This window comes from Hemicordylus capensis, chromosome 6, assembly GCF_027244095.1.
Source record: "Hemicordylus capensis ecotype Gifberg chromosome 6, rHemCap1.1.pri, whole genome shotgun sequence".
NCBI lineage: Eukaryota > Metazoa > Chordata > Lepidosauria > Squamata > Cordylidae > Hemicordylus > Hemicordylus capensis.
In genome coordinates, this window is record NC_069662.1 from 29,254,727 (window position 1) to 29,282,361 (window position 27,635).

Consider the following 27,635-nt stretch of genomic DNA (forward strand, 5'->3'; position numbering starts at 1 on the left):
TCTGGCATGTTCAGCGAGGTCCGGAGTTCACCCATCAGCTTCTCCAGGAGGAGAATCATGGTCAGGGCCTGACTCAGAGGAGTGGTGTCCCCACACAAGCTCTTCTTGGCAAATAGGAAGGGCTTGAGTGCTGACACCATGTCAGACATGAGCTTCCACTCTGCATTGGGTTGGTCGTTGAGGTCCACCTTCTGCTCCAGCAGGCACTGGAACAAGAGGAAGGTAGAGATCCACCTGGTCTCTACATCTATAGGGATGAGATGTTGTGGAAGCCCATGGACATGCTGCTGCTTGTGAAGCAGGTGCCTGGACTTCTCACTCCAGTGGAAGTGGGCTGCAATCTTGCCGGACCTCTCCACAAGCACAGCCGTGGTAACAACTGAACCTGCCATGGGGCGGCCCTGTTCCCTGGATGCCTTTGCCTCCTTGAGGCCAAGGGCATCCTTGACAGCCAGGTGTAGCCTGTGTGCCATACAGAGGATGTCCACACTCTCCAGCACTGACTCTTGTCAGGCTACTAGTCAGATGGCTCAGCCTCAGAAGCAGGATGCCTCTGAATACCAGTTGCAGGGGAGTAACAGCAAGGGGCATGCCCTCAACTCCTGCCTATGGGCTTCTAAGAGGCATCTGGTAGGCCACTGCGTGAATCAGGATGCTGGACTAGATGGGCCTTGAGCCTGATCCAGCAGGGCTGTTCTTATGTTCTCCTCTAACAACTTTGCAATGTCTGTACCAAGTAGGATCAGAATTACTACAGTTGTAGTGCCCCATAGCGACATTTCAGCAGTATGTTTTTAGCCTACTTTCCTCGTGGCAAGTAGCATTATGAGATCAAATTGCTGTCCATGTGTCTGTCCTTGTGTCTAACTAACAACATTGCAGTGCCTGGACCGATTTGGACCAAATGTGGTAGAGCTGTAATGCCAATTAGGGATACCTCAATAGCATTTTTTTGGATGATATCATCGACCCTAATTCAAAAAGGCAGATGTGAACTTTTGGGGTAGAAATGGGTTCACTTGTGAATAACCTAATCAATTTGCACCTTGGTATACATGTTAAGATTATAGAGGACATTAAATCTTGATGTCCCATAAATGAATTCCAGAAACCATTTCAAGATGGCAGCTATGTGTGTGTTTGCCCCTAACAACTTTGCAATGCTGGTTCCAATTTGGATCAAATTTAGTACTGTTGTAGTGACACATAGGGGCATTTCAATGCCATATTTTATAATTATCATTATCTCATTGCCATCCTCCACCTGTGTACAGTGCACCCTGTTCTTAAACATGAGACTCTGGTGGCTACTACTTTATTGCACCCTGCATATTGAATTTGGTGTTTAACATCAAAAAGTGCATGAATTTGGAGATGGTACTTATCAGTTAAAATTATATTGGAAGGAAAGTAGGTAGATTCGTTAATAACAAACATATTGGGGTGTGTGGGTGTGCACATGCGCATGTGTGTGTTTGTGGATTTTTTTGCTATACTTGCCTTAATTAAATGGGCACTCCCATATGCCTTTGACAACATTATTCACAAATTTGCTTCCAGAATCAAAGATACATTTCCGTTTCCATGAAGCTCAGTGGCTATGCTCTCTGGAGTCAATCTCCCAGTGGCTTTGTAATCAACAGTTTCTTTCTTCACTGTTTTACAGCATATGCCCACTGATCAGGGGTGTAACTATAATAGGGCAAGGGGAGACAGTTGTTTGGGAGCCCACTGCCTTGGGGGGCCCCCCAGAGGCAAGTCACATGACTGACTCCCCCAGCCACGCACCCACCCAGGCTTCCTTCAGTTGTATTCATCCTCCGAAACTGATGTGAGTGTTAAGACCTAGAGCTACCACAACAGCATGTCTTTCTCTAGTACCATTAAATGACTTGCATCATCCACAATTTACAAAACCTTTAAAAAAATAATTTAGGATGGTGTTATATTGTGGCACATAGGTGATTCTATCTATCTATCTTTTTTTGGTAGCAACTACCCTTTGGGGCACTACATCTGAACCACTGTAGCACTCCTAGGAGGCACCCACAGGTACAAATGGGCACTGTCTATCCTCATTGTCCCACAGGGTGGATGCAGCACACATCAACAACAGCAAAGCTTTGCAAAGAACAAGGTTTCCAAAGGTCACACACACCACATCTGCTGTGTCACTCACCACATCCACTGTGTCCCACCATCCCCCTCAACAGAATTGCAATTGATCTACAGAACAGTGTGCAACAACAATGAAATGTAATGCCCTGCGCCCCCACCCCCATGCAGGATAAGAGCAGCAGCCAGCAACAAGAAAGTAAGTGTGATATCACAGATGCAGACTAGGACTAACAACAACATCAAATGCCCTCCCTCCCTCAAGCATTTCATCAACAAGCAACTGACACACCTACATCTGTGGCACCCAGCCATAAGCGGGTCTCCCTTTGGGGGACCCACTTCGGGGGGCAACGAGGGTGAGGGCCTGGTGATATTTTTTAGCTTCTGTTGTTGTTTTTGGATTCTGGGTGTTTCAGATGTGTCTTGGTTTGTCTTGGGATGGGGAGACAGGGGGTGTGTCCACTGACTGTGGGGTGGCTATTCCGGTGGTGGTGGGGAATAGAGAACGTAAAGTTGGCAGGTCAGCGTGTCATTACAGGGGAAGGGAAGTCAGAAATCTATTAGCTGTTTCCCCTTTCGGCTGCCCTGCCAGCTCTTTGACCTTGGGGAGCAGTGCCAACCTCCCACAGACACTCACCTTGCTCCTCTGTAATGCCAGGTCTGTCCAGAATAAGTTGGAAACTAGCCATGATATGATTCTGGATGAAGGGGCAGACCTGGTATGTATTACGGAGACTTGGTTGGGAGAGGCTGGTGGCCCAGTCTGGTCCCAGCTTCTCCCTCCAGGGTGCTCTGTTGAGGAGCAGGTGCGGGGACATGGGTGGGGAGGTGGAGTGGCTGTGGTCTATAAGAATAACCTTTCCCTTTCCAGGATCCCTGTGGAACTGTCTGACCATATTGAATGTGTGTACCTAAGTCTGGGAACCAGGGATAGACTGGGACTTCTCTTGGTGTACCAGTCACCACACTGCTCAATAGAGTCCCTAACTGAGCTGACGGACTTGGTCTCGGGTTTGGCGATGGAGTCTCCCAGGCTTGTGGTGCTGGGGGACTTCAATGTCCACTATGGGGCCGAATTGTCTGAGGCAGCTCAGGAGTTCATAGCGGCCATGACAACTATGGGCCTATCCCAAAGGGTCTCAGGACTGACTCACATTGTAGGTAGCACGTTTGATCTGGTCTTTCACTCTGATCAGGGTGGTGTTCCATGGGTGAGGACTCCTGTGATTTCCCCATTGTCATGGACGGACCACCCTCTGGTTAAGGTTGGACTAACAGTCACACCCCACCTTCGCAGGGGTGATGGGCCTAATAGGATGGTCCACCTGAGAAGGTTATTGGACCCAATAGGGTTCCAAGAAGCCTTGGAGGGATTGAGTGTTGGCTCTGCCGGTGATCCTGTTGATGCCCTGTGAGAGAACTGGAACAGCAAGCTCACCAGAGCAGTAGACATGATTGCACCTAAGCGTCCTCTCTGACCCACTTCAAAATTGGCCCCTTGGTATACGGATGAACTACGGGGGCTGAAGCGGTGAGGTAAATGACTGGAGTGCAAGTGGAGGAGGACTCGACTCAAATCTGACAGATTACAACATAGAGCACATTTGAAGATCTATGCTTTGGCAATATGGGTAGCAAAGAAGTGATTCTTTTTGCCCCGTAGTTCACGTCTGGCAGAGTTGTCCAGGGTTGTGAGAGGGCTAGTGAGTGCCCCCCCTCCCTTGAATCAGAATTTGGAACCATCTATTACCCGCTATGATGTGTTTAATGATTTCTTTGTGGATAAAATCTCTCGTATTCGGGCCGACTTTGATTCCAACACCACAGTTACTGCAGTGTCTGAATCAGAGGTGTCCAGCGACTCCTCTTATGTGGTTAGGCTGGATCAGTTTCAGTTTGTGACTCCTGAGGATGTGGACAAGCTGCTTGGAGCAATGCAGCCTTCCTCCTGTTCTCTTGACCCTTGCCTGACGTGGCTAATACTATCTGGCAGGGAGGTTGTTGTAGAAGACCTGGCAAAGATCATAAATGCTTCTCTGAGGGAGGTCAGGATGCCTCCTTGTCTTAAGGAGGCAATTATTAGACCACTTCTGAAGAAGCCTGCCCTGGATTCCTCAGAGTTGAGCAACTAAAGGCCTGTCTCCAACCTTCCATGGCTGGGCAAGGTAATTGAGAGGGAGGTGGCCTCCCAACTCCAGGCAGTCTTGGATGAAACTGATTATCTAGACCCATTTCAGACCGGCTTTTGGGTGGGCTCTGGGATGGAGACTGCCTTGGTCAGCCTGATGGATGATCTCCAACTGAGAATTGACAGGGGAAGTTTGACTCTGTTGGTCCTTTTGGACCTCTTGGCAGCTTTTGATACTATCAACCATAGTATCCTTCTGGAGCATCTGAGGGGGTTGGGGATGGGAGGCACTGCTTTGTGGTGGTTCCACTTCTATCTCTCTAGCAGATTACAGATGGTGTCTTTTGAGGACTGTTGTTCCTCAAAAACTGAGCTTCGGTATGGTGTCCCTCAGGGCTCCATATTGTCTCCGATGTTGTCTAACATCTACATTAAACTGCTGGGTGCAGGTTTGGTGCAGGTTGTTATCAGTATGCTGATGACAACCAAATCTATTTCTCCATGTCAGCATCATCAGGAGAAGGCATAACCTCCCTAAATGCCTGCCTGGAGGCAGTGATGGTCTGGATGAGAGGTAACAAGCTGAGAGTGAATCCAGATTAGACGGAGGTACTGATGGTGTGGGGTTGGAACTCAGGAGATTATTTTGATCTGCCTGTTCTGGATGGGATCACACCTCCCCAGAAGGAACAGATATGCAGTCTGGGGGTACTTCTGGACACAAAACTCTCCCTGGTGTCCCAGGCTCGAGGAGGCCCAGAGGTGTCTTTTATCAGCTTCAGCTGATATGCCAGCTGCGTCCATTTCTTGAGATAAATGACCTCAGAACAGTAGTACATTTGCTGGTCAACTCCAGAGCAATGCGCTCTATGTGGAGCTAACTTTGCACATAGTCCAGAAACTACAGGTAGTCCAGAATGTGGAGGCCAGATTGGTTTCTGGGAAATCTCGGAGAGATCATATCACTCCTATCTTAAATCATCTACATGGGCTGCTGGTAAGTTTCCGGTCAGAGTACAAGGTTTTGGTTATAACCTGTAAAGCCCTAAACAGCTTGGGCCCTGGGTATTTAAGAGAACGTCTTCTTTGCTATGAACCACACCACCCATTGAGATCATCTGGAGAGGTTCGTCTGCAGTTGCCACAGGCCCGTCTGGTGGCTACTCAGGGACAGGCCTTCTCCATTGCTTCCCCCGAGGCTTTGGAACACACTTCCTGCTGAAATAAGGGCCTCTCCATCTCTTACATTTAAAAGGGCAATCAAGATGCATTTCTTCACCGGGGCTTTTAATTAGATACTGTTTTAATTGTGTTTTAATAGTTTTCACTTTTTAATTTTAATTGTTGAAAGGTTTTAATCTTTTATTGGCTGTTTTTATTGTTTTGAAAATCACCCAGAGAACTTGTGTTTTGGGCTGTATAGAAATGTATTTATTAGATAGATAGATAGATAGATAGATAGATAGATAGATAGATAGATAGATAGATAGAATATTTTTATTAATGTTGTGAGCCGCCCCAAGCAGTAGTGTACTGGAAGGGTGGGGTATAAATATCTTGAATAAATAAATAAATTTGCCCTCCATGCACCAGCATGGACCTCATGGGTCATTTTTTGTTGGTTCCAGACAATCCATTCTCTGTATCTTGATTTAGGCCTCAAAAATGTGGGTGCATGAAGGGCAAGTTTATTTTTATTTTATCTATCTATCTGTTGTATTTTTATACAGCTCTATATAAAATCTCTGGGGGGTTCACAATTTGGCCAAACAGCAACTCAAACCTAAATATCATGTTGAAAAATATTTAAATTACCATATATAAACTTGAAAGTATCATAAATTAAGAGCCTGATAAATCAGGCATGTTTTCAGAAGCTGGAAGCAAGCACAATTTGTGACATTGCACAACATCGTTACTAATCACATGGCAAGTCTGTTAAGGCAACAGCCTTCCATTCCCATTGCCAGCTTTGTGAAGCTTGAGCCAAAATGAGATAGCCTTCACTCTCATCTTAAACTGGCAAGTTTTTAAACTCATGAATATATATAATAGTTTTTCACAATTAAAAGGGTTTTTTTTAATTTAGTTCAAAAAAATAATTGAGAGATGTTATTGGTTGTAATTTAAATATTTAATAATAAATGTAAATCTTGAATGTTTACATTTTTGAAAGCTTTAGAATTCCATTACTGGGGTTTCTTCTATAGGTCCAGTGTGCAAACTATAAAACAAAATTTCAACGGCTGTTGAAATAAAAAAGGGGACACATGTTTTTGTTCCAAAACTAACTTTTTAAAAAACCTTGTATCAAATAATCTATTACTGTGAATGTGTTTGCTTTACTTAATTCTGTTCTTGTTGCTGAGAATTCAGATTTGGATGAAGATGGTGGCTCCACCCGGTTTCTGGGAAATCCACCCTCCCCCTGCAATTCCCTGCACCATGACTCCTACAGCTCCTGAAGCCCCCCAACTCTCAGGAGAAACTTTGTAGGGTGTCACAGGCAGGACAACAGGAAGGAAGGATAGGGAAAAATTCCTTGCACAAGTGGAGATCCACACACTAAAGTTCAGGGTCAGTCCTGTAGGTGCCAGTTCACAATGTTTTGTTACATTCTAAAGTGATTAAGAAACATAATCTATGCATAAATGACATGGCTAGATATTTAATGGTTAGAATCACTAGGGGTGCGAAGATGTTTGACCACCCCCTCCACCACCACAAGAATGGCAGAGATATGCAAAATACTTCTGAAAAGGATTTTAGATACAAAATACAAAATACCTTAGCAAATGTACTTTAGATGCAGAATACTAGGTAAGAGAACCCATTAGAAATGCAAAATACAAAACAGTATTTTAAAATACAAAATAGTACTCTAAAATACAATTTAAAATACAAAATACAATGCCTGAAAAAAGGAAACAATTTTGAAATGTTCATTACTTATCTGAACTTGTATCAATTTCCTTTAAGCAAAAGAAGTTTTACAAAGATTAAATCAAGATTAAGTTGTGCCTTCTGGGGCTATGAATCATCCCAGCAAAGGAAAATAACTGTTCTATGGGAGCACTTGATATTATACTTGTATTATATCTTTAAAAATAGCCCTTGGACAATGCAATACCCATCCAACTTACTAATGTGCTTGGATTTGTCCTGCTAAAGCTGGAGTATTTACAGCTTTTTTAACACTTGATCAGATCAATAATTCCAAAACAACATAATACCCTGTTTCTTTTTGCTATGTTTGCTATGTTTCTCTGTTCTCACCACCCTCCATGGGTGTCTGCAGGCTTTCTTCTGGGAGCAGGCGAGTGGTAGGGATGTGCGAACTGGCTCGAGGTTAAGCCAGTTCTCCATTGAACTAGAGAAGTGCACGGACTGGTCCGGAGCCCATTCTAAGGGCCTCCAGACCGGTCCGGACCTGGGACCGGTTCAGCGGTTCGACGCTGGGGGGGTGGACCTTTAAGGGTGGGGGAGGGTGCACTTACCCCTCCCATTGCTTTCTCCCCTCCAGCGCTCGCGGTTTACATTTGGGGCGGCAGGGTACCTACCTGCCACCACTTCCCCCGTTCCTCAGCTAAGAGCTTCAAAAGGCTGACTGCACTGGTGCACGCCATCCCATGTGTGCGTGTGTCAGACATCTGCGTGCGTGGCATGCACAGATTAGTCAGCCTTTTGAAGCTTTTAGTTGAGAAATGGGGAAGGGGGCGGCAGGGAGGTACCCTGCTGCCCCAAATGGGTTAAAAACTGGGGGCGCTGGAGGAGGGAAGCGGCAGGAGGGGTAAGAACACCCTATCCCACCCTTCAAAAGCCCTCCTCCGCAGTGACAAACTGCGGAGGTGCGGTTCTGTACACATCACTACATTGAACTGGGCCACTTTGGAGCTGGTCTGGGATTCGGAATGTGTGTGTGTGTGTGTGTGTATGTGTGTGTGTGTGTGATATAGACCAGTTCCGTCAGCTCAGTTAGGGAGTCAGTTGGGCAGCGGGGTGGATGGTACACCAACAGTATCCTCAATCTGTACCCAGCCTCAAAAATACACATTCAATATAAGTCAACTGTCAATTTGGACAATATACCTTGTCTGGAACTGAGCTTCTCAGATTTAGTCGCTGAAGAGGTGGAAAAGGAAGATGTTCTAAACTGTCTTGGAAAACTAAAAATTAACAAATTGCCAGGGCCAGATGGCATCCACCCAAGAATTCTGAAGGAACTCAAATGTGAAATTGCTAGTCTTCTAGCAAAAATATGGAAAATATGATTATAAAATTTACTGTGTTATTATGTGATAGTGTTCTATGTTATGTGAATACTGCATATATATATTTTTTTAATTGGCTACTAGTCTTGTGGCTGTGGGCCACCCCCACTCTCAGAGGCACAATGCGTCGCAATACCAATTGCAGGAGAGCAACAGCAGGAGAGAGGGTATACACATACTTCTTGCTTGTGGGCTCCCCAGAGGCATCTGGTGGGCCACTGTGTGAAACAGGATGCTGGACTAAATAGGCCTTGGACCTGATCTAGTAGGGCTGTTCTTATGTTCTTAAAATAGCTTATATATACAACATTGAAATGTATTTTTACATGTATTTTTAATACTTGGATTTTAGATACTGCTCATCTCTGTAGAATGGTATACCCTTTCAAGTTCCACTACAGTAGTGACTAGATGGCATGCACTTTGTTTGTTTGTTTGTTTGTTTATTAAATTTATAAACCGCCCCATCCAGAGGCTCTGGGCGGTGTACAAGTTTTAAAAGACATAAAAACACACAATTGAAAACATAGTGCTAAAAACAATGTAAAAGCCAATTCAAAAACAATTTAAAGCATAGTAAAAAGTAAAATCACTGCACTCTGGGACACCATCGTGGTGAGGGAAAACTCTGATCTGCATTCCATTACTGAGTTGCCTGAGCCACACTGTCAGAGCAAACTACATGCCATCTTTCTTTATATAACCCACCCATCATGAAGGCCAACATGTTGTTTGTATAGCCAGTTCGTGGATGTATGAGAGCTTTTGCTCATTTGTGGAGAAGAAAGGCGTTTCTTGATCTGGCACTAGGATTATAAGGCATATTTACTGGAAAAGATAAGCAGTCTGTAGTTGACTTCGGCCTGTCTAGTTAATGTGTAATTCATCTTAATGATGTTCCTTCTTCCTGGTCAAAGTTCAGCAGCTTGTCTGATTTGCCTTTCCATTCTGCCTTTCATTCTTGTGAGCACAACATTCACACCAAATGCATTTTGCTTTTCAGTAGTCGGAGGCTGAACATTTTCTACATCAGTGTGGTTCCATCTGGATCTCAGGAAAAGGTATCTTATTCATGGTTTAAGGTTTTTAAAATAATAATATTATTATATTGTATTGATAATACAATAGTCAGAGTGTTAAAAGGGAATGAACTTTGCATAATTAGGAGCTATCAATTCAGTGCACCAAATAATCTGGCCTAGGAGCTGCAGGGCCAGCCATGCCACCAAACAGGGTGAAGAGGTCCACTTCAGCTGCTGAATTGGGGGTGGGAGCAGTGTACACACACTCTTGCCTGCATTTTCTGCAGCTGCCTTCAGCCTCAGCAAGAAAGAGCACACCCCATGTTGGTGGTGCTGCTTGTGGTGCAGATAGCCCTCGCAGAGCCACGGGACCACAGCAGAGATCAAACTCAGGAGTCCACTCATCCCACCCCAGCACAGAGGCACAGCCCAGGATCTTTGTGTAAAATGTAAATGTTTGGGGGGAAATGCAGGGGACAACTGTAGTATATGCCAGAAGCAGCATAGGGAAATAGCCAAGGAGGGAGCATTGCTGCAGTTCCCCACTTTAAAAGCCCAAACCAGGCATGCTAATATCCAAAATTAGGCTCTCCCTTATTCAAGCTGTAGACCTCCCGAGACTCCAGGGTAAGGCAGCCATGACTTCCCCTTGACCCACTCCTGACATTGGCACTAGAACCACAAATCATGTCCTTTGGATCATGAACCCCAAAGACATATATCCCTAAAGTCAACACTGCACCTCTATGAAAATGAAAATCCCATCTTCCTGTCTCTCCACCTCAAATCTCATTGTTCACATACAGAGTCACTTTCCGTAATCATTAACCAAGAGGGGCACCAATGCAGAATAAAAGAATACATACAAAGAATTTTCTGACCTATAAAAATATCCAGCCAAAAGCCCCCAAAACTGCACAGTCCCTGGAATTCATTCTGGAGATTGTGATTCTCTGCTTCTTCTTCATCACACCTCATTTCCTCTGCAGAGAGCCCTGCTTCCTGTTCCTTCACATCAGACAGGCAGTACATGGGGAATCCCTTCTTCCTTCCTCCCAGGAATTTCCCCCTTCTCTCTACAGTTCTCCCATCTTTTCCTTTTGTATCTGTTAGTATGTGTGAGTGCTTCTGTTATTTATTTATTTAGCATATTATAAAAAGCCCCAAATTGCATCTCTGGGAGGTTTACAATAAAATAACATAAATTAATACAAGAATTAAAAGCCTGGATGAATAAATGTGTCTTAAGAGCCCTTTTAAAAGCTGTCAAAGATGGGGAGACCCTTATTCCTTCAGGGAGTGCATTCTCAAGTCTTGGGCAGCAATGAGGAAGTCCCATCTCTGAGCAGGCACCAGAAGAGCTAGTGGCAACTGCAAGCGGACCTCCCCAGATTATCTCAATAGGCAGCAGGGCTCATAACAAAGAAGGTTGTCTCTTAAATACCCTGGTCCGGAGCTGTTTGGTGCTGTATCGGTTATAACCAGCACCTTCTATTCTGCCCAGAAAAATGTAATGGTAACCAGTGCAGTACTTTTCATATAGGTGTAATATGGTCTCTTCTAGATGACCCAGAGATCAACTTGGCTGCTGCATTTTGCACCAACTACTGTTTCTGAACTACAGTCTCACACAAATGTAGCCTCACACAAAATGCACTGTGGTAGTTGAGTCTATAAGTCACCAATGTTTGGATGTCATCAGCATACTGTTAACATCCTGCACCAAATCTTCTGATGATCTCTCCTATCAGTTTCAAAAAGCATTGGAGATACTATGGAGCCATGAAGGACTACACACAAAGGCTCTTGTTTTGAAGGATAATCTCCAAGTGACTCGATCAGAAATTTGCCCAAGAGGTAGGAACAGAACCACTGTAAAACAGTGCCTCCTCCCACTCCCCTCAGACAATCCAGGAGGATACCAGGGTTGATGGTATCAAAAGCTGCCAAGAGATCCAAAAGGGCCACTCCTGTCAATTCCCAATTAGAAATAATCTATAAGGCCAAACAAGGCAGTCTCCAAATAACCCGCCCAAAACCCAGTTTGAAATGAATCTAGATAATCTGTTTCCTGGGGGGGGGGGGAGCCTGCAGCTGAGGGCCCTCATCGTCTCCATCACCAGTTCCCACCAACAAAGGGAGTTTAGAAACGCACCTTTAATTGCTTAACTCCAAGAGGTCCAGTGCAGGCTTATTCAAAAGAGTTCTAAAAATTGTTTCCTTAAGACAGGAGGACTTCCTTCCTTCCTTCAGGGAAGCATTTATTATGTCTACTAGGCCCCTTCCAATATGCTCCCCTGCAAGATAGGTATAAGCCATGTTGGGCAAGGGTCAAGAGAACAGGTGGTAGGTCGAAGTGCCCCAAGCAGCTTGTCCACAACCTTGGGAGTCACAGACTGGAAGTGATCCCCTCTAACCAAATAAGAGGAGTTGCTGGAGTCCTCCACATTAGGTACTACAATAATTGTGGAGTCTAGGTCAGTCCAAATACGAGAGATTGTATCCACAAAAAATTCATTTCAAATATCATAGTGGGTAACTGATGGTTCCAAGTATTGATTCAGGGAGGGAGAGATATATACTAGTCCTCTGATAACCCTGGACAACTCCACTGGACATGAGCTTCCGGTTGCAATGTGAGCAGAAAAGAACTATTTGTTTGCTGCATGCATTGCCAGAGCATGTTCAACTGTGCTCTATGTTGTAATCTGTCAGTTTTGGGTAAAATATTTCTCCACTTGTGCTCCGGTCCTCTACCTTGCTGCTTCAGCTTCCATAATTCTTCTGGATACTACAGGGCCAATTCTGAAGTGGGTTGAGAATGATGCTTAGGATGATGCAATAATGTCTACTGCCCTGGTGAATTCATCATGCCAACTTTTCCATTAGAGCCAATTCTAAATCCCTTCAAGTCTTCTTGGAATCCCACTGGATCCAATAAAATTCTCGGGTGGACAATCTAATGGGCCCTTCACCCCTGAAGAGGTGAGATGTTTTTGTAAGTCTAACCTTCACCAGATGGTTGTCTGTCATGACAATGGGCAAATCTCAGGAGACCCCACCCATGAAACACCATCCTGCTCAGAGTAAAATATTAGATCAAGTGTGTGACCAGCCAATGTGCCAAATATTATAGTGGGAAACTATGTATTAGATATAGTAACATCATATAAGTATTTAGGTTGCAGGTTAAATAATAAATGGGATAACAGTCAAGAAATAAAATCAAGAAGAGAGCGAGCAAGGGGTGCTTTTACTAAAATAAAAAAAAATTATATAACCATGGACCTAATTTGAATTTAAGGATCACAATGACTAAGTGATATGTTTTCCCAATCTTGCTTTATGGAATGGAAAGTTGGGTACTCACCAAAGATATGTGTAAGAGGCTTGAGGCTTTTGAAACATGGATGTATAAAAGAATATTGAAAATATCCTGGGTAGATAGAGTCGCCAATTTAGGAGTTCTGTGAAGTATGAATAAAAACATGGAAATTTTAAGAACAGTAAAAGAAAGGAAACTGGAATATTTGGGGCATGTGATAAGACATCAGAGATATCGTCTTCTGCAATTAATATTGCAAGGAAAGGTCGAGGGCAGGAAGAAGGAAAACACCATGATTGAAAAGCCTTAGAGACTGGTATAGTAGAAGCACTGCGTCACTATTTAAAAATGCAATGTCAAAAGATCAAGTAGTCTTAATGATAGCTAACCTCCAATAGGAGAAGCAGCTAAAGAAGGAGAATGTGACCAGCAACATGCATTGGTCCAGAGACAACTTGGAAGAGGCTATAGCTGTCATGGCTGCTATGAGTTCCTGAGTTCCTGGAAATATTGTTCTTATAGACCACAGTCACTCCACCTCCCTGCCAGTGTTCCCTCTAATGTGTGTGCATGTTTTTGTATCAACTCAGTTGGTATCTACTCAGTTAATTTTAGATCCCACCCAGAGGCGTATCTAGGGCAAATAGCGCCTAGAGCAAACACTGAAATTGCGCCCCCTGTCCAAACATCTGACACCCATCTTTCAGATAATTTTACCATAATATCAGCTGAAAAATACAAGTCAAGCTCGTTAATCTTTTAATATTTCAAAAACTATTTAGCAGTGGACGTAGCCAGACCAAAAAATGCTGGAAAACTACAAATTTCAGTATGCTGGGGCTCATGAAATACCCAAATACTATGTGGAGGAGTACTTGGAAAACTAAACAGAAGTTCCTGTCTAATTCTCTACTATGCATTGTAGGATCACTATTACATAAGTTTTAAAATTAAATGGAGAATTGGACTTTTCCCAGATACTCTGAAAATAATTAAAGCATATGCAGAGTCAACTGGGTCACTGCTTGGAATATATTCTAGTCTTTCACAAAGACAGTTAAAATGAGAGAAAGAGAGCAAAAAACTCCCAGTGGGCCTTAATACTAAGGATTTCACACTGATTCAAAGACAAACTCACCATTAACAGCCATATTATTGACATCACATTTAACTCACTTATCATAAGAGCAAATGAATACAATCTTAGCTCATAAGCTTCAGCTCAGTATTCACAAGCCCTGATTCTCTGTACATAGTGCCAATCTGAATATGTGTACAGTGTCTTATATCATATTTTTTTTAAAAAACACCAAAAAAAAATTTTTTTAACCTGTAGCCAGTTCAGGGGCCTTTCTAAAGGCCGGGGGGGATGCAAAGGTTTCCACTCCCCCCGCTGGCCTCTAGGGCCTTGCAGAGACAATTTGAGCATGTGCGGTGGCCATTTTTTAAAATATGTTTTTTTTAAAAAATGGCCACTGAAACAAAATGGCCACCGTGCATGCTCAAATGGCCTCTGCAAGGCCTGGCATGGCCTAGGGCCTCACAGAGGCCATTTGAGCATGTGCAGTGGCCATTTTGTTTTCGGCAGCCATTTTTCTTAAAAAAAATAATTTTACAAAATGGTGCCCCCCTTCAAGTAGCGCCTGGGACATGTGCCCTGCCTGCCCCACCCTAGATACACCCCTGATCCCACCCGAGTTCAACCTGGAAGGCCCCATTCTGAATGTACATGTACATACACTGCCTTGATAGTGCAACCTCAAACAAAATTCATTCCATGCACAGATGAAAAAACTTATAGGGAACACTGCTCCCTACCCATGTCTTTTCATTTCTCAACAGAGTGTTCTGGAGGGAGACGCTGAGACAAAACCTGCCCTCCAGCCTCCCCCACCCAAGTGTCTGTGACAGGGGCGTAGCAAGCTTGGAGTGGGCCCAGAGACAAGATTTTAAAATGCCGCCCCCCCTCACTGAAGCTCAGCTCAAAGAAATTTTAAATGAGGCTTAATAGTGGCAACAAAAAGCATAGTGTATGTATGTATATATATAGACACACACACACACCTATGTGCCACAATAGAACACCATCCTAAATTATTTTGTAAATTGTGGACGATGCAAATCATTTTATGGTAGTAGAGAAAGACATGCAGTTCTGGTAGCTCCACGTCTTAACACTCACATCAATTTCGGAGGATGAATGCAACTGAAGGAAACCTGGGCGGGTGCGCGGCTGGCAGAGTCAGTCATGTGACTTGCCTCTGGGGGGTCCCCCAAGGCAGTGGGCCCCCAGACAACTGTCTCCCCTTGCCCTATTATAGTTACGCCCCTGGTCTGTGATTCACGCCAGATTGGCACCTTCATCTATAATTAGGCCATGAACGATCTCTTGTTTATTTTGAACTGACCTGGTGTTACAAAGGAGAAGGATGAGACTCTGTGGGGAGTTGGCTCTGTGGCTGGGCAACCTAAACTCCTGAATTTTTTTGTAAGGTCAAAGAGATCTGGCTAGCAGCCAAAACACTCTGGGAAGTGGGAAGTGTTCCAAGCTGGCAATCTTTCTCCCCTCTTTAGATGGAGAGCTGAGAAAGCCCTTCAATTGCCAGCACAGCCTGAGGGGAGAGTAGGGACATGTGAAACTGCCACATCTTGAAGTAATGCCTAGACATTTAGTATAATACATTGCATTTGAGTGAAGAGCTCTCCCTTGAAAGGAAACATCAGACAAGTGTATTGGTAGAAGATGATTGGCTGAACTGGGGACTTGTTGAATTTTTAGTGGGCCATTTATTATATAGATGGTATTTGGGGAAGGCACTGTGCTTTGTGCCAGGCAGACATTCAGTGGTGGTATCTCTAGCAAGTGATTGGGGACATTATACCTTTTAAATTTCTGGAAATAGCCATCCACAGTCCAATCTTGAGCTGAAAGACAAAGACAAATTGTGCATGCATGGAACCTAAGGTCAGCATAATCTGTGAGACTGTGCAGTCATTACGGTTTATATGGTGTAGAAGTTAAGATGGGCACCTTAACTCACAGTTTCCATGCTTTTTAGAGCATGAGGGAAAATTGAATGCATCTTAACTCTCATCTTAAACCAAAGACTTTTTAATTACTGAATAGCATGCATGTAGAAGAATCAGACATGTATAAATTATTGTGCGTTTATGTAAAGCATTTATATTCTGCTTATAATAGTTGAGACAACTCATTAAACAATGAATATATAAAGTCACATACAATCACATCAAATATCAATAATTTAATATTTAGATATTTAATATAAATATAAAGTATGTAAAACCTTTAAATATAATTGAACCTAAAATAATAACAAATAAAAACTAGTGATGTGCATGAATCAATTTTTTTGACTTAATTTGTACCCAAATCAAATCACCCTTGATTTGTTTTGGGTCCTAATCTGGCCAGCTAGCGCAGGAGTTATTTGTTTTGTCCACAAATCTCCCCAAACAGGTAGATTCGGGTACAAATAGTTTTGCTCCCAAATCAATTTGCACAGACAGCAGGCACAGGCAGTGATTCTCTCAGCAGCAGGAAGGGGATGAAAAAAATTCTCTTCTCTTTTCTTCAGTCAGGAAAGCAGGAACAAAAAGCAGAGAATCCACTCCAGGCAGCAGGCAGGCAAGGCAAAGCAAAGTTCCTCTGGCTCTCTTTCCCTCTCTTCTCCCACGAGGCAAAAAGGCAGAATGGTGGCTGACTGCCTCCTTAAGTACACTTGAAAATCCCTCCTTCGAACTCCCCCCACCTTTGTCTCTTCTTTGACCCTTCCCCTAGCCAATGCAGAATCAGTCACCCATGACAACATAAGATTTGAATGGAAATGAGCCAATCTGGAACCCGGGGGGAATCATCAGCTAATCGTTGCACACCATAAGTCACCCATCTGAAGCTTGGGAGGACAGGATTTTTTAAAAAAAAACAAAAAACAAATTCCTGACACAAAATGGAGACAGCAAGAGAGATCACCACAAAATGGAGGTCTGAATCTACTTATTTTTCAGGTCCAAAGTCTGGGTGATTTGCTTTGGACCTGAATCTGGCCAGCTAGCACAGGGGTGATTTGTTTTGTCCACAAATCGCCCAAAACAGGCAGATTTGGATACAAATCATTTTGTACCTGAATCGATTTGCACATCCCTAATAAAAACTCATTAAAAGCATCAACTACTTTATTCTCCTAAAGCTCATCAAACTAAAATTGATTGGTTGAGCATTGGAATTTTGAAAGACAGAGTACAGTCTGACCCCCATCCCCATGGGGAGAGTTCCCAGAATGTCAAAACCCTGTCTCTAATCATGATTTCCTGAAATTCCTGTGGTAAGGTCACTGAGGGCAACATGCCCTATTTAACAGGGAGAGGCCCTATTCAACAAGGAGAGCCTATTTTCTACTACCTGTCCTTGGTAGTAGGAAACAGTGATTCTACCTGTTAAATAGGGTATGTTGCCCTTAGTGGCCTTACCATAGGAAGTTCATTTTACCTTTTCTTTTTTTCTATTGCAGCTTGGAGAATGCCTTGTGAAGATGTTTGTGTGCATCACTTATGAAAATACATGCTTATACATGAACACTAAATATTAAAAGACTAGCATAAGATACAGAACCTAAACAAAGTTTCTAATCTGAGAAAGAATACCCAATATCGCTGTCCAGTAAATCTGTGCCATGAAAATTCCACCATATATGTAGCAAGTCCACCTGCTCTGTATGCATCCTTGTTATCAATCAATATTATTCTCACTAAGAAGCAAAAGGCTGTTTGTTTTTTGCCATGACCCAGGTCATAATCCAAGAAATGTCTCATAATGCAGAAAATGGCAAAATCTTTTACAGGAACAGATAACACGGGAAGTTCCCAAAACAGTCTTTGATCATCCTTTGGACCAGCAGCACTGGGACTGTAACTTCTGGCAATCTAGGTAAGCAATGTATTAACTTCACAAAGTAAAGTAACTTCACAAAGATTTAGATCAGCCTTTCCACATTCTCTGCCATTTCTATTTTTCAGTCAACATATCCTGACATACTTCTGCCTGACTCCCCTGTGCTCTGAGTATCTTTCTCATACCCCTTCCAACTTTTGAAGGCATCATGGGGTGTTGTGGATCAAAAGGTAATATGAAAAGCATTTTAAAAACTAAATAAATCCATTAGGCAAAGTTAATAATTAAATAGAAGAACAAGTCTCCTTGATGGGTTTCTCAGAGTAAATGTGTTCTGAATTCATACAAATTAAGAAAATACATAGAATTGTAATGTAAAATTCTGACATACTTTGTTCAGTCAGAATGTTCCTGATGAAAAAAGGGGGGTGGGAAAGGAGTGGATGGGCAGAGAAGGAAGGAAGGAATATACAGCTTCTGTTCTTGTTGTCTTTAGCCCTGAAAACTGCTGTGAAGGGTCTCTACCAAGGCTGCCTATGGGAAATTTCTCCTTTTACAGAGAAGGGAAAATATATTCAAAGGGTAACCATTACTTCTGAGTGTTTTAACTCATGTCTTTGAGGAAAATAAGAGGCCAGGCTCAATCTCATAGGCCTTAGCTTCTTCACTCTACCTGCTTCTGTTTTGCTTCATTTTACATCAGAACTGGTAGGCCTCAGTGCTTTTGTATGGCTTTGTATCCATATATGGATGCCTTTGAAAATAGTCTGGAAACTGCAGCTGGTACAAAATAGGGCTGCAAGATTATTAACTGGGACTGGGCATTTTGATCTTATCAAGCCAGTGCTTTGTCAGCTGCACTGGCTCCCATTCCATTTCCAGACCCAATTCAAAGTCCTGGTTTTAACCTATAAAGTCCTGAATGGCTTGGGACCAGTTACCTGGGAGAGAGTGCCTTGTCCCATACATTCAGTCCCATATGTCCCAACTGGCACCTTAAGATCTTCTTCGGAGGCCCTCTTCCGGGTGCCCCTGTCAAATGATGTGAAGCAGGTGGCTACTAGGGAGAGGGTCTTTTCCCCATTCATGGAATAGCCTCCCCAATGAAGTTCACCTGGCTTCATCACTTTGTTCTTTTAGACACCAGGTTATGACCTTTTTGTTCACTCAGGCCTTTTAAATTTTGATTTTAAATTTGAATTTTAAAACTGACTTTAAAAGCCTTTACATTGTTTTATATTGCATTTTGTATTGGGTTGTGGGGTGTGTGTTGTGAATTCATGTGTTATGTGTTTTTACTTGATGTTTTAATGTGTTTAATGTGTTCTTTGTTTTACTTTTATGTTGTGAACCACCCAGGGAACAATTGTTATGGGGTGGCTAACAAATAACCAACTACTACTACTACAAATATTTATACATCGAGGTAGGCGCAGAACCACCTCCAAGCAGTGCCTCCCACACCCAACTCAGCCAGCCTATCCAAAAGAAAACCATGGTCAATGGTATCAAATATTGCTGCAAGATCCAAGAGAATTAACTGGGTTATACTCCCCGTTATAGGGATGTGCAAGTCAGCTCAAGATCAAGCTGGCTCACACTCAAACTGGCCCAGTTCATGGGCTCACACTCAAGCTAGACCAGGCCTGGTTCAGCTCAAGTTCTAGCTGAACCCACTGGCCAGTCAGGGGCCAGTTCAGATTTTAAAGAAAATAGGAAAAAATTGTCAGTCTCCAGAGGCTCCCCCTCCCCCCATGGCCTCCCCCCATCTTCACCGGCCCATTTGGGGCCATTTTTGGCCCTTTCCAGGCCTCATGCACTGGCAGTGGCCATTTTGGAGGTGGCCATTTCCAGTGCACAGAAGCCCCAAATGGGCAAAAAACAGCCAGAAAAAGGTTGAAAATGGCCTGAAATCGGCTGGTGGAAACAGGGGGGAGGGGAGAGACTGGCAGGGTGAGGGGAGAACACCTTCCTGTGGCAGGATACCCCAAACCCTTGCAATTTTTTCAGGAAAATTTTTCATCCCCTCCCCCCGAGCAGGGCCCTAACTGGTTCAGACTTGAGCCGGACCAGGCCCGGCTCTAGTGTGCATAGAACCAGACTTGACCCAGTTCAGTTCAAGACTGGTTCTACTCAGCAAGGAGAATTGGTCTTGTGGTAGCAAGCATGTCTTGTCCCCTTAGCTAAGTAGGGTCTGCCCTGGTTGCATTTGAATGGGAGACTATATGTGAGCACTGTAAGATATTCCCCTTAAGGGATGGAGCCACTCTGGGAAGAACATCTAGGTTCCAAGTTCCCTCTGTGGCATCTCCAAGATAGGGCTGAGAGAGATTCCTGCCTGCAACCTTGGAGAAGCTGCTGCCAGTCTGTGTAGACAAGACTGAGCTAGATTCTGACTCAGTATATGGCAATAGTGAGCTAGATCTGACTCAGTATATGGCAGCTTCCTATGTTCCTATATACTCCAACAGAACTGGATTTCCCAGTTGTTTGCACACACTTACCCCGTGTCTCTCTCTCTCTGCACAGGTCTTTCCATAGGGCAACCAAAGCAGTTCCATTCCAAAACCAGGCCTGAAGCCTGATTGAAATGGATCTAGATAATCCACTTCCTCCAAGAGTTTATGGAGCTAGTCAGCCACTACACACGCAAACACCTTGCCCAGGAAGGGAATATTGGCCACAGGCCTATAGGTGTTTACATTATCTGGGTCTAGACTGGGTTTCTTAGGTGTGGTCAAACAATAGCTTCCTTCAATTGAGCTAGGACAACTCCCACTGTCAATGAGGCATTTACAACCTGCTGGACCCAGCTAAAAATGCCCCCCCCACACACACACACACCAGTGTCCCCTCTAATTTCCACTATCAGTGAGTAGAAAGTTCCATTCTAGGTGACAGTATCAAGTCAGTGTGTGCTCATCACACTCAGTCAGTCACACACACACACACACACACACACACACACACACACACACACACACACACACTTACACTTAAAACAAAACAACCAGCCCACTTACAAGTGAGCTACCTTGTAACTATGGCATGTATGGTGGTGCAGTTGTATGTGTATTCCAGTTTTTAAATGACAGGTGCCTAACAAGTACTTCCTAGAAAGAGATGCCAGGCTCTGGCATCTTCTGATCTGAATAGCTCCAATCCCTGATTTAAAATACTACTCAGAGGAGCTTATAGAAGTGCACGCTGAACTGCTCAGGGACATTCTCCTGCCACCTCCTCACTCCGTCTCCCCCCCCCCAGCCAGAACTGGAGAAGGAGAAGGCCTAGCTGGGAAGGGAGGGAAGAGGTGGAGGTGGAGGTGGTGTGTGGTGTTGGCGACCCGGCTGAAGAGAGGGGGAAATTAGCTTGGACAGTGGTGGTGAAACTGCTGCACGGAGGCCTGGGGGAGGTGTGCACATGCATGCATGCACCTTAGAGGGAACAGTGGCCCCCACTAGATTTAATAAGGGCAAGGATCAAGCATGCACATGTCAGTTGAACTCGACTGAACACCTTGTCCACATCCTCAGGAACCAATAATTGAAACTCCTCCAGCATAACTGAACCAGGTGTTACTCTGGACACATTTCCCAATAACACTTCTTCTACACTAGAGTCCAATTCATGGTGAATGTGAGTGACCGGATTGTGATGTCCTCAAATCATCTCAGCGGCATCGTGGCAAGATGAGATGCTTCTGAATGCTTTAGTTCTTCCAAACATTAGGTCTGACATTGTGAGAAGTGCTGGTTTTATCTGCCAACGCAAGAGAGGGAGGAGGGAGAGAAAAATGACACGGCACCAACAAATCAAAGGCAAAAAAGAAGAGAACAACTCCCAAGGTTCTGATAGATTTACACAATATGTATTTATTGCTTTAAAAAATAAAAATAATGTTATGTACCCAAGAACGGCCTCTGAAAAAGAGTGCTGCTTTGAAATGCATAAGGCAAAATTAAACTAATTATATGAAAGTGTAGCAATAAATACATATTGAGGCCAGGCGCATATGTAGGGTAAGGCAGGCAGGGCACGTGCCCCGGGAGCCATTTGAGGGGGGTGCCATTTTTTAAAATTATTTTTTTAAAAAAAAATGGCTGCCAAAAATGAAATGGCCACCATGCATGTTCAAATGGCCTCTGTGAGGCCCTAGGCCATGCCAGGTCTCACAGAGGGCATTTGAGCATGCACGGCAGCCATTTTGTTTTCAGCGGCCATTTTTAAAAAACAAAATTTATTTTTAAAAATGGCCACCGCACATGCTCAAATGGTCCCTGTGAGGCCCTAGAGGCCAGCAGGCAGAGGGGGAGGAAGCCCCCCAAAGGGGCTACAGGTAAAAGTTTTTTTAAAATAATAATAATATAATATAAGTCACTGTACACATATTTAGTTTGGCACTATGTACAGAGAATCAGGGCTTGTGAATACTGAGCTGAAGTTATGAGCTAGGATTGTATTCATTTGCTCTTACTTTGCTTCTTGTGATAAGTGAGTTAAATGTGATGTCTTAATAATATGGCTATTAATGGTGAGTTTGTCTTTGAATCAGTGTGAAATCCTTAGTATTAAGGCCCACTGGGAGTTTCTTGCTCTCTTTTTCTCATTTTCACAGTCTTTCTGAAATACTAGAATATATTCCAAGCAGTGACCCAGTTGACTCTGCATATCCTTTAATTATTTTCAGAGTATCTGTGGAAAGTCAAATTCTCCATTTATTTTTAAAACTTATGTAATAGTGATGCTACAATGAATTGTATAGAATTAGACAGGCACTTCTGTTTAGTTTTCCAAGTACTCCTCCACATAGTGTTTGGGTATTTCATAAGCCCCAGCATACTGAAATTTGTAGTTTTCCAGTATTTTTTGGTCTGGCTATGTCCACTGCTAAATAGTTTTTGAAATATTAAAAGATTAACGAGCTTGACTTGTATTTTTCAGCTGACATTATGGTAAAGTTATCTGAAAGATGGTGTTTGGACAGGGGGCACAATTTCAGTACTTGCCCTAGGCGCTATTTTCCCTAGATACGCCTCTGACTGAGGCGAGTCTCACGATCACTGAGACTCGCCATAAGGGGGTTAGCGGGGAGAGCAGGCGTAGCCTGATCTCCCCAAAGATGATCACCAGGCAGCCCTGGGCAGCTGAATCGGCTGCCACACGACTGCCAGCTCCGTCATGGAGCCGGTGGGGATCGGGGGCTGTGCGCCCCCCGAATGTTCCAGGATACCCCGCATGATTTGGGGGTCTACTCGTGTGTTGCTGTGCGCCACAGCAACACACAAGCAAAACACTGAGGTTAATGGCATTTTCAGTCCGTTAACCTCAGCTAAGGGGAGGGGGAATTAGCGAGGTTTACTTCCAGGAGCCTAACGGCTCCTGTTGCAGTAAACGATCGCCAAAAAGCAAGCTAGGCTCCCTTAGCCCACTTTTTGGTGATCATGGGAGTTGCCTAATTGAGTAAATCTACCAGCACCTTGGCAGTTCTTCCCCCATTTTTTTGCCTCTGGATTTATCTGCCCTAACTTGGGAGCACAGAACTAAGCAGTGCCACAGACTAGTTTTGAGACACTATCATCATCATCTGGGGAAACAAAACAGGTTTCCAAAGAGAAACGGAGTGTTCTCCCCCATCCCAAATGGTTTAACATGGGCATGGGATAGAAATCACCTTACCACATTCATTTATGGAGTAGTTTTTCTCCCATTTGTTACAACATGGGAATGAGACAGAAGCCCCTCCACCACAGAAAGTCGGGTAGTTTTCTATCCTGTGTCATATTTGTATTAATAATATAAATATCACAACTGGTGAGGGGGCCATACTTATGGATATATCATGTACCAGTGTGCATATCTGAGAGTGCAGTTGTTTGCTTGTTTCCCAGCTTTACATAGCTAGGGTTGGATATCTACCTCAAAATCTGAATGAGGGTTAATACACCTTTATACATGTTTGGACCTTAAATTTCTGTCTCAAGATACTCTTAATGGGCTTGATTCTTCTCACTCATACTTGCTCTGCTATAACTGAGGTCATTGAAATCTCTTCCCTACAACTGCTCTTTCATTGCTTTGTTAGTCCCTGAGCCCCCTTCCTATGTATATTTTTTCCATAAAGAGATTAGAATATGCACCCGCCAATAATGGTCCATTGTATTTCCTATATATAATTCATAGGCTCAGGCTCAGTTAACTGAATGCTGACCCAGGACCTTCAATGCATATAAACAATTATACTAACCAGCTCACATGCTGCTCAGAGTGATAAGGGTGCTTCCACACTACCATTGTGGACAGAGCTGGTCTTGTGGTAGAAGAGGAGAGCTGATCTTGTAATAGCAAGCATGAATTGTCCCCTTTGCTAAGCAGGGTCCACCCTGGTTGCATTTGAATGAGAGACTACATGTCAGCTCTGTAACATATTCCCCTTAGGGGATGGGGCTGCTCTGGGAAGTGCATCTTCATGCTTGTATGCATAAGGTTCCATGTTTCCTCCCTGGCATCTCCAAGATAGGACTTAGAAAGTCTCCTGCCTGCAACCTTGGAAAAGCTGCTGACAGTTTGTGTAGACAATACTGAGCTAGATGGACCAATCATCTGACTCAGTATCAGGCAGCTTCCTATGTTCCTATCTTTTTTAAAAAAAAACAACACAACCCTCATCTATAGTGCCTTGAAACAAGTCTCATGTAGTCCTCCTTACCTTTGTGCAATTGCATTTCCACAGTGCTGATTGCTTTGGGAATAAGATAGGAACAGAAGAGTCTTGTTGCACAGAACTGCAGACAGTTGTTTTTTTAAATGCCCAGACAGTGCAGGTAGTTCTGAACTGCATGCGTACACTGTGCAGCATGGGAAACAGTTGGTATTATTGTGAATATCCATTTAAAGGAAATGTCTTGAGTCAAAAACTGATACAATCTTAACTGAGACACTGAGGATTATTTTGACTGATTGATTGATTAAGTGCTATCAAGTCGGTGTCGACAATTAATGACCACATAGATAGATTCTCTCCAGGATGATCTGTCTTCAACTTGGCCTTTAAGCTCTCTCAGTGGTGCATTCATTGCTGTTGTTATCAAGTCCATCCACCTTACTGCTGGTCGTCCTCTTCTTCACACACATAATGTGTCCGAAGTATGATAATTTGAGCCCAGTCATCTGTGCCTCGAGTGAAAATTCTGGATTGATTTGTTCTATGATCCATTTGTTTGTTTTCCTGGCTGTCCATGGTATCTCCAAAAGTCTTCTCCAGCACCAAAGTTCAAAATTGCCTCTACTTTTTCTATCTTGCTTCTTCAAAGTCCAGCTTTCGCATCCATAGAGTGTCACGGGAAAAACCATTGTCCGAACGATTCTAATCTTTGTAGGTATAGACACATCACGGCATCTAAATATCCTTTCCAAGGCCTTCATTGCAACCCTGCCTAGCACTAGTCTGCAGTGTATTTCTTCACTGCAGGGTCTTTTACTGTTGATGGTCGATCTTAAAAAGCAGAAGCTACCCACCACTTCAGTGTCTTCATTATCAGTTCTGAGGCTGGTTGCTGTACCTGTTGTCATAGGTTTATGACAAGGGTTATATATAGAAAGTGAAATGGGAGCCACTGCTTGAAGTAAATAAATTTCCTACATATGCCCTAATACTACTGAAGCTTAGACATAGAGAGGTGCATTATTTGTTTCAGATTTGAATCCAATTCCAAAAATTTGTTTTGAATTTGAATCAACATTGAATCTGGACTAAAATCTGATTCAAATTCAAATCAAATTCAAATTGATTTGACCCTGTTTTGGCATCTTTTTAACTAATCAGGGAGCCTTAATGGTTTTTAAAAGGTACCAAAAGCTCTCAAATCAATTCAAAATTTGAAAATTCAATTCAAAATTGAATCAAATGTCCCTTTTAAGTGGTGATCTGATTCAAATTCAAATCACTCAAATCACCCAGATTCAAGTCAAATTGATTCAAGTTTGAATTGATTTGCACATTCTTACTTATACATGGGATTTCTATCCTGTAGAAACTGGGGGTGGGGGCATTGGGGCCTTATTCCACCGCTTCATCCCGACCTTTTTCAAAGTCCTACACCTCATCATTTTTTTAAATGTCAGACCATTTAATAAAAATTAACATTTCCAGATTCTAGAATCGCTTGTCCTTCTGTCATTTAGAAAACCACTGTGATAAATTATTCATACGAAAGGTGAGGGGGAAGGAGTTCTATATTTCCTGTATCTCTTCCTGATCTTAATCATATCAGTAAAAGTATTTCTTCAAGAACTTGGCCTGTGTGGTTTCAGACCCAGAACTATACTTAGTTTTGAGTGGCTATCAGCATACTTCTGTTACTGTACATACTGTACAATGTACATCGACATTTTGAGATTTCAGCAAGTAAGTCATTGATCTGTGTGGGGATGGGAACACAACTCTACTGCATATAGGCCATCATATATACCCTTGGTTGAAACTGGAGTTGATCATATCCCATTTGAGAAGAAAAAAATAATTAAACTTTGTGTTCAGTGTTCTGCTACTCTATCTTCCAGGTCAAACTTAATGAGATTAACTGCCCTGTGCTGTTTCATCCACCATGCTCTTGACATATTGTTTAAAATCCATTTTTTACGAATATGGATATTGGGGTATCAACAACTTCTGTTGCACTGCATGTTAACTAAAAGTATTGTGCACTAAACAGCACTAGCGAGTCAAAGAGAACCTGCAAATTGTTGCAAGAATGATTTATGTAAATAGATACTTAGAGCAGAACGTGTTCCTCCCATGTCTTGTGGGAAAGGAGCAAAGGGGCAGAAAACACAAGATTATCCTTAGATGTATAATAGAATAAGTGCTCACTATTCTCAATCCTGTCTACAAATTGTTTAGAAATGAATAATGCCCCAAAGAGACTACAAATGTGCTGTAGCAATCCATTGTTAGATTAGCAAGTACCTTGAGTTACTCAACTACTTTAAAAACCTGTGGTTTACATTTAGCCTGACACAAACTGCACAATAATAAATCAACATCTTATTCAACTACTTATCAAAATGAGTAAAATAATGGTCAACAGGATCTCATTGCATTGTGAACAAAATGGAAAACCTGCCACAACATGAACTATAAGAAATTGTAACATAAATGGTAACATAACTTACCTGTGCTAAATAATCCAGACTTATGCTGTTTATTGTGGTCAATAGCTTGCATTATGCTCAGCAGGGTATACATGGCCAGGGAGCATATATTGCAAAGACCTTTGGTGCACGGCATCTACTAGGGATGTGCAGACCGGTTCAAATTCAAACCAGGTCAAATTCATACTGGTTCGGTCTGAAGGTTTGAACTCGGACCACACAGAGCAGTGCATTGGCAATGCTGGTCCGAGTTCAAACCAATCAAGCCAGGTTCAGTTCGAGCCTTTTCAAGCCAGTTCGAAGGTTCTAGAGGCCATTCTAGATGTTGTCCTCCATTTTGTGTGACTTGCGTTGCTTGATTTCATTGGCTGAGCTCTTGCTTCCCTGATTGGCCAGATGAGTCTGGCTCTCCGGTAGGCTCTGCACTGTGCCAGTCCTTGAGAACTGGCAACCTATTGGCCAGGGGGGAGGGCAAAGGTGGGGCTCCCAAAGGAGGGAGTTTCAAATCCTATTTAAAGCCAAGCCTCTGGCCTAGCAAAATCATTCTGCCCTGCTGTTGCTGGTGCTGCTAGTGTGGTGAGAGTCTACTTAGTTGTGTTTTGGTTCCCAATCCTCCCTTCTGCCTGTTTCTCTGCTCCTGCCCCCAAGCAGGGGGAGTTGCCTGTGCAGTGGGTGCAGTCTGTGGACAAGTGGTCTGATCGCGCAGAGT

General features: G+C 43.2%; 1 protein-coding gene across 4 annotated transcripts in view; it reads left to right on the forward strand.

Moving 5' to 3' along the window:
- Positions 1–27,635, forward strand: part of LOC128330188 (erythroid membrane-associated protein-like) — a 146,982-nt gene that overhangs the window by 76,950 nt on the left and 42,397 nt on the right. For 2 of the 4 annotated variants that reach the window (XM_053262636.1, XM_053262637.1), the window contains exons 6-8: positions 9,521–9,578; positions 17,727–17,812; positions 17,902–18,006. In XM_053262636.1, the coding sequence (XP_053118611.1) occupies positions 17,985–18,006 (22 nt within the window). In that variant the 5' untranslated portion in view covers positions 9,521–9,578; positions 17,727–17,812; positions 17,902–17,984. Of the gene's footprint in view, positions 1–9,491; positions 9,579–17,726; positions 17,813–17,901; positions 18,007–27,635 lie in introns of those variants that run through there. The other 2 variants (XM_053262640.1, XM_053262638.1) reach the window with 2 other exon arrangements.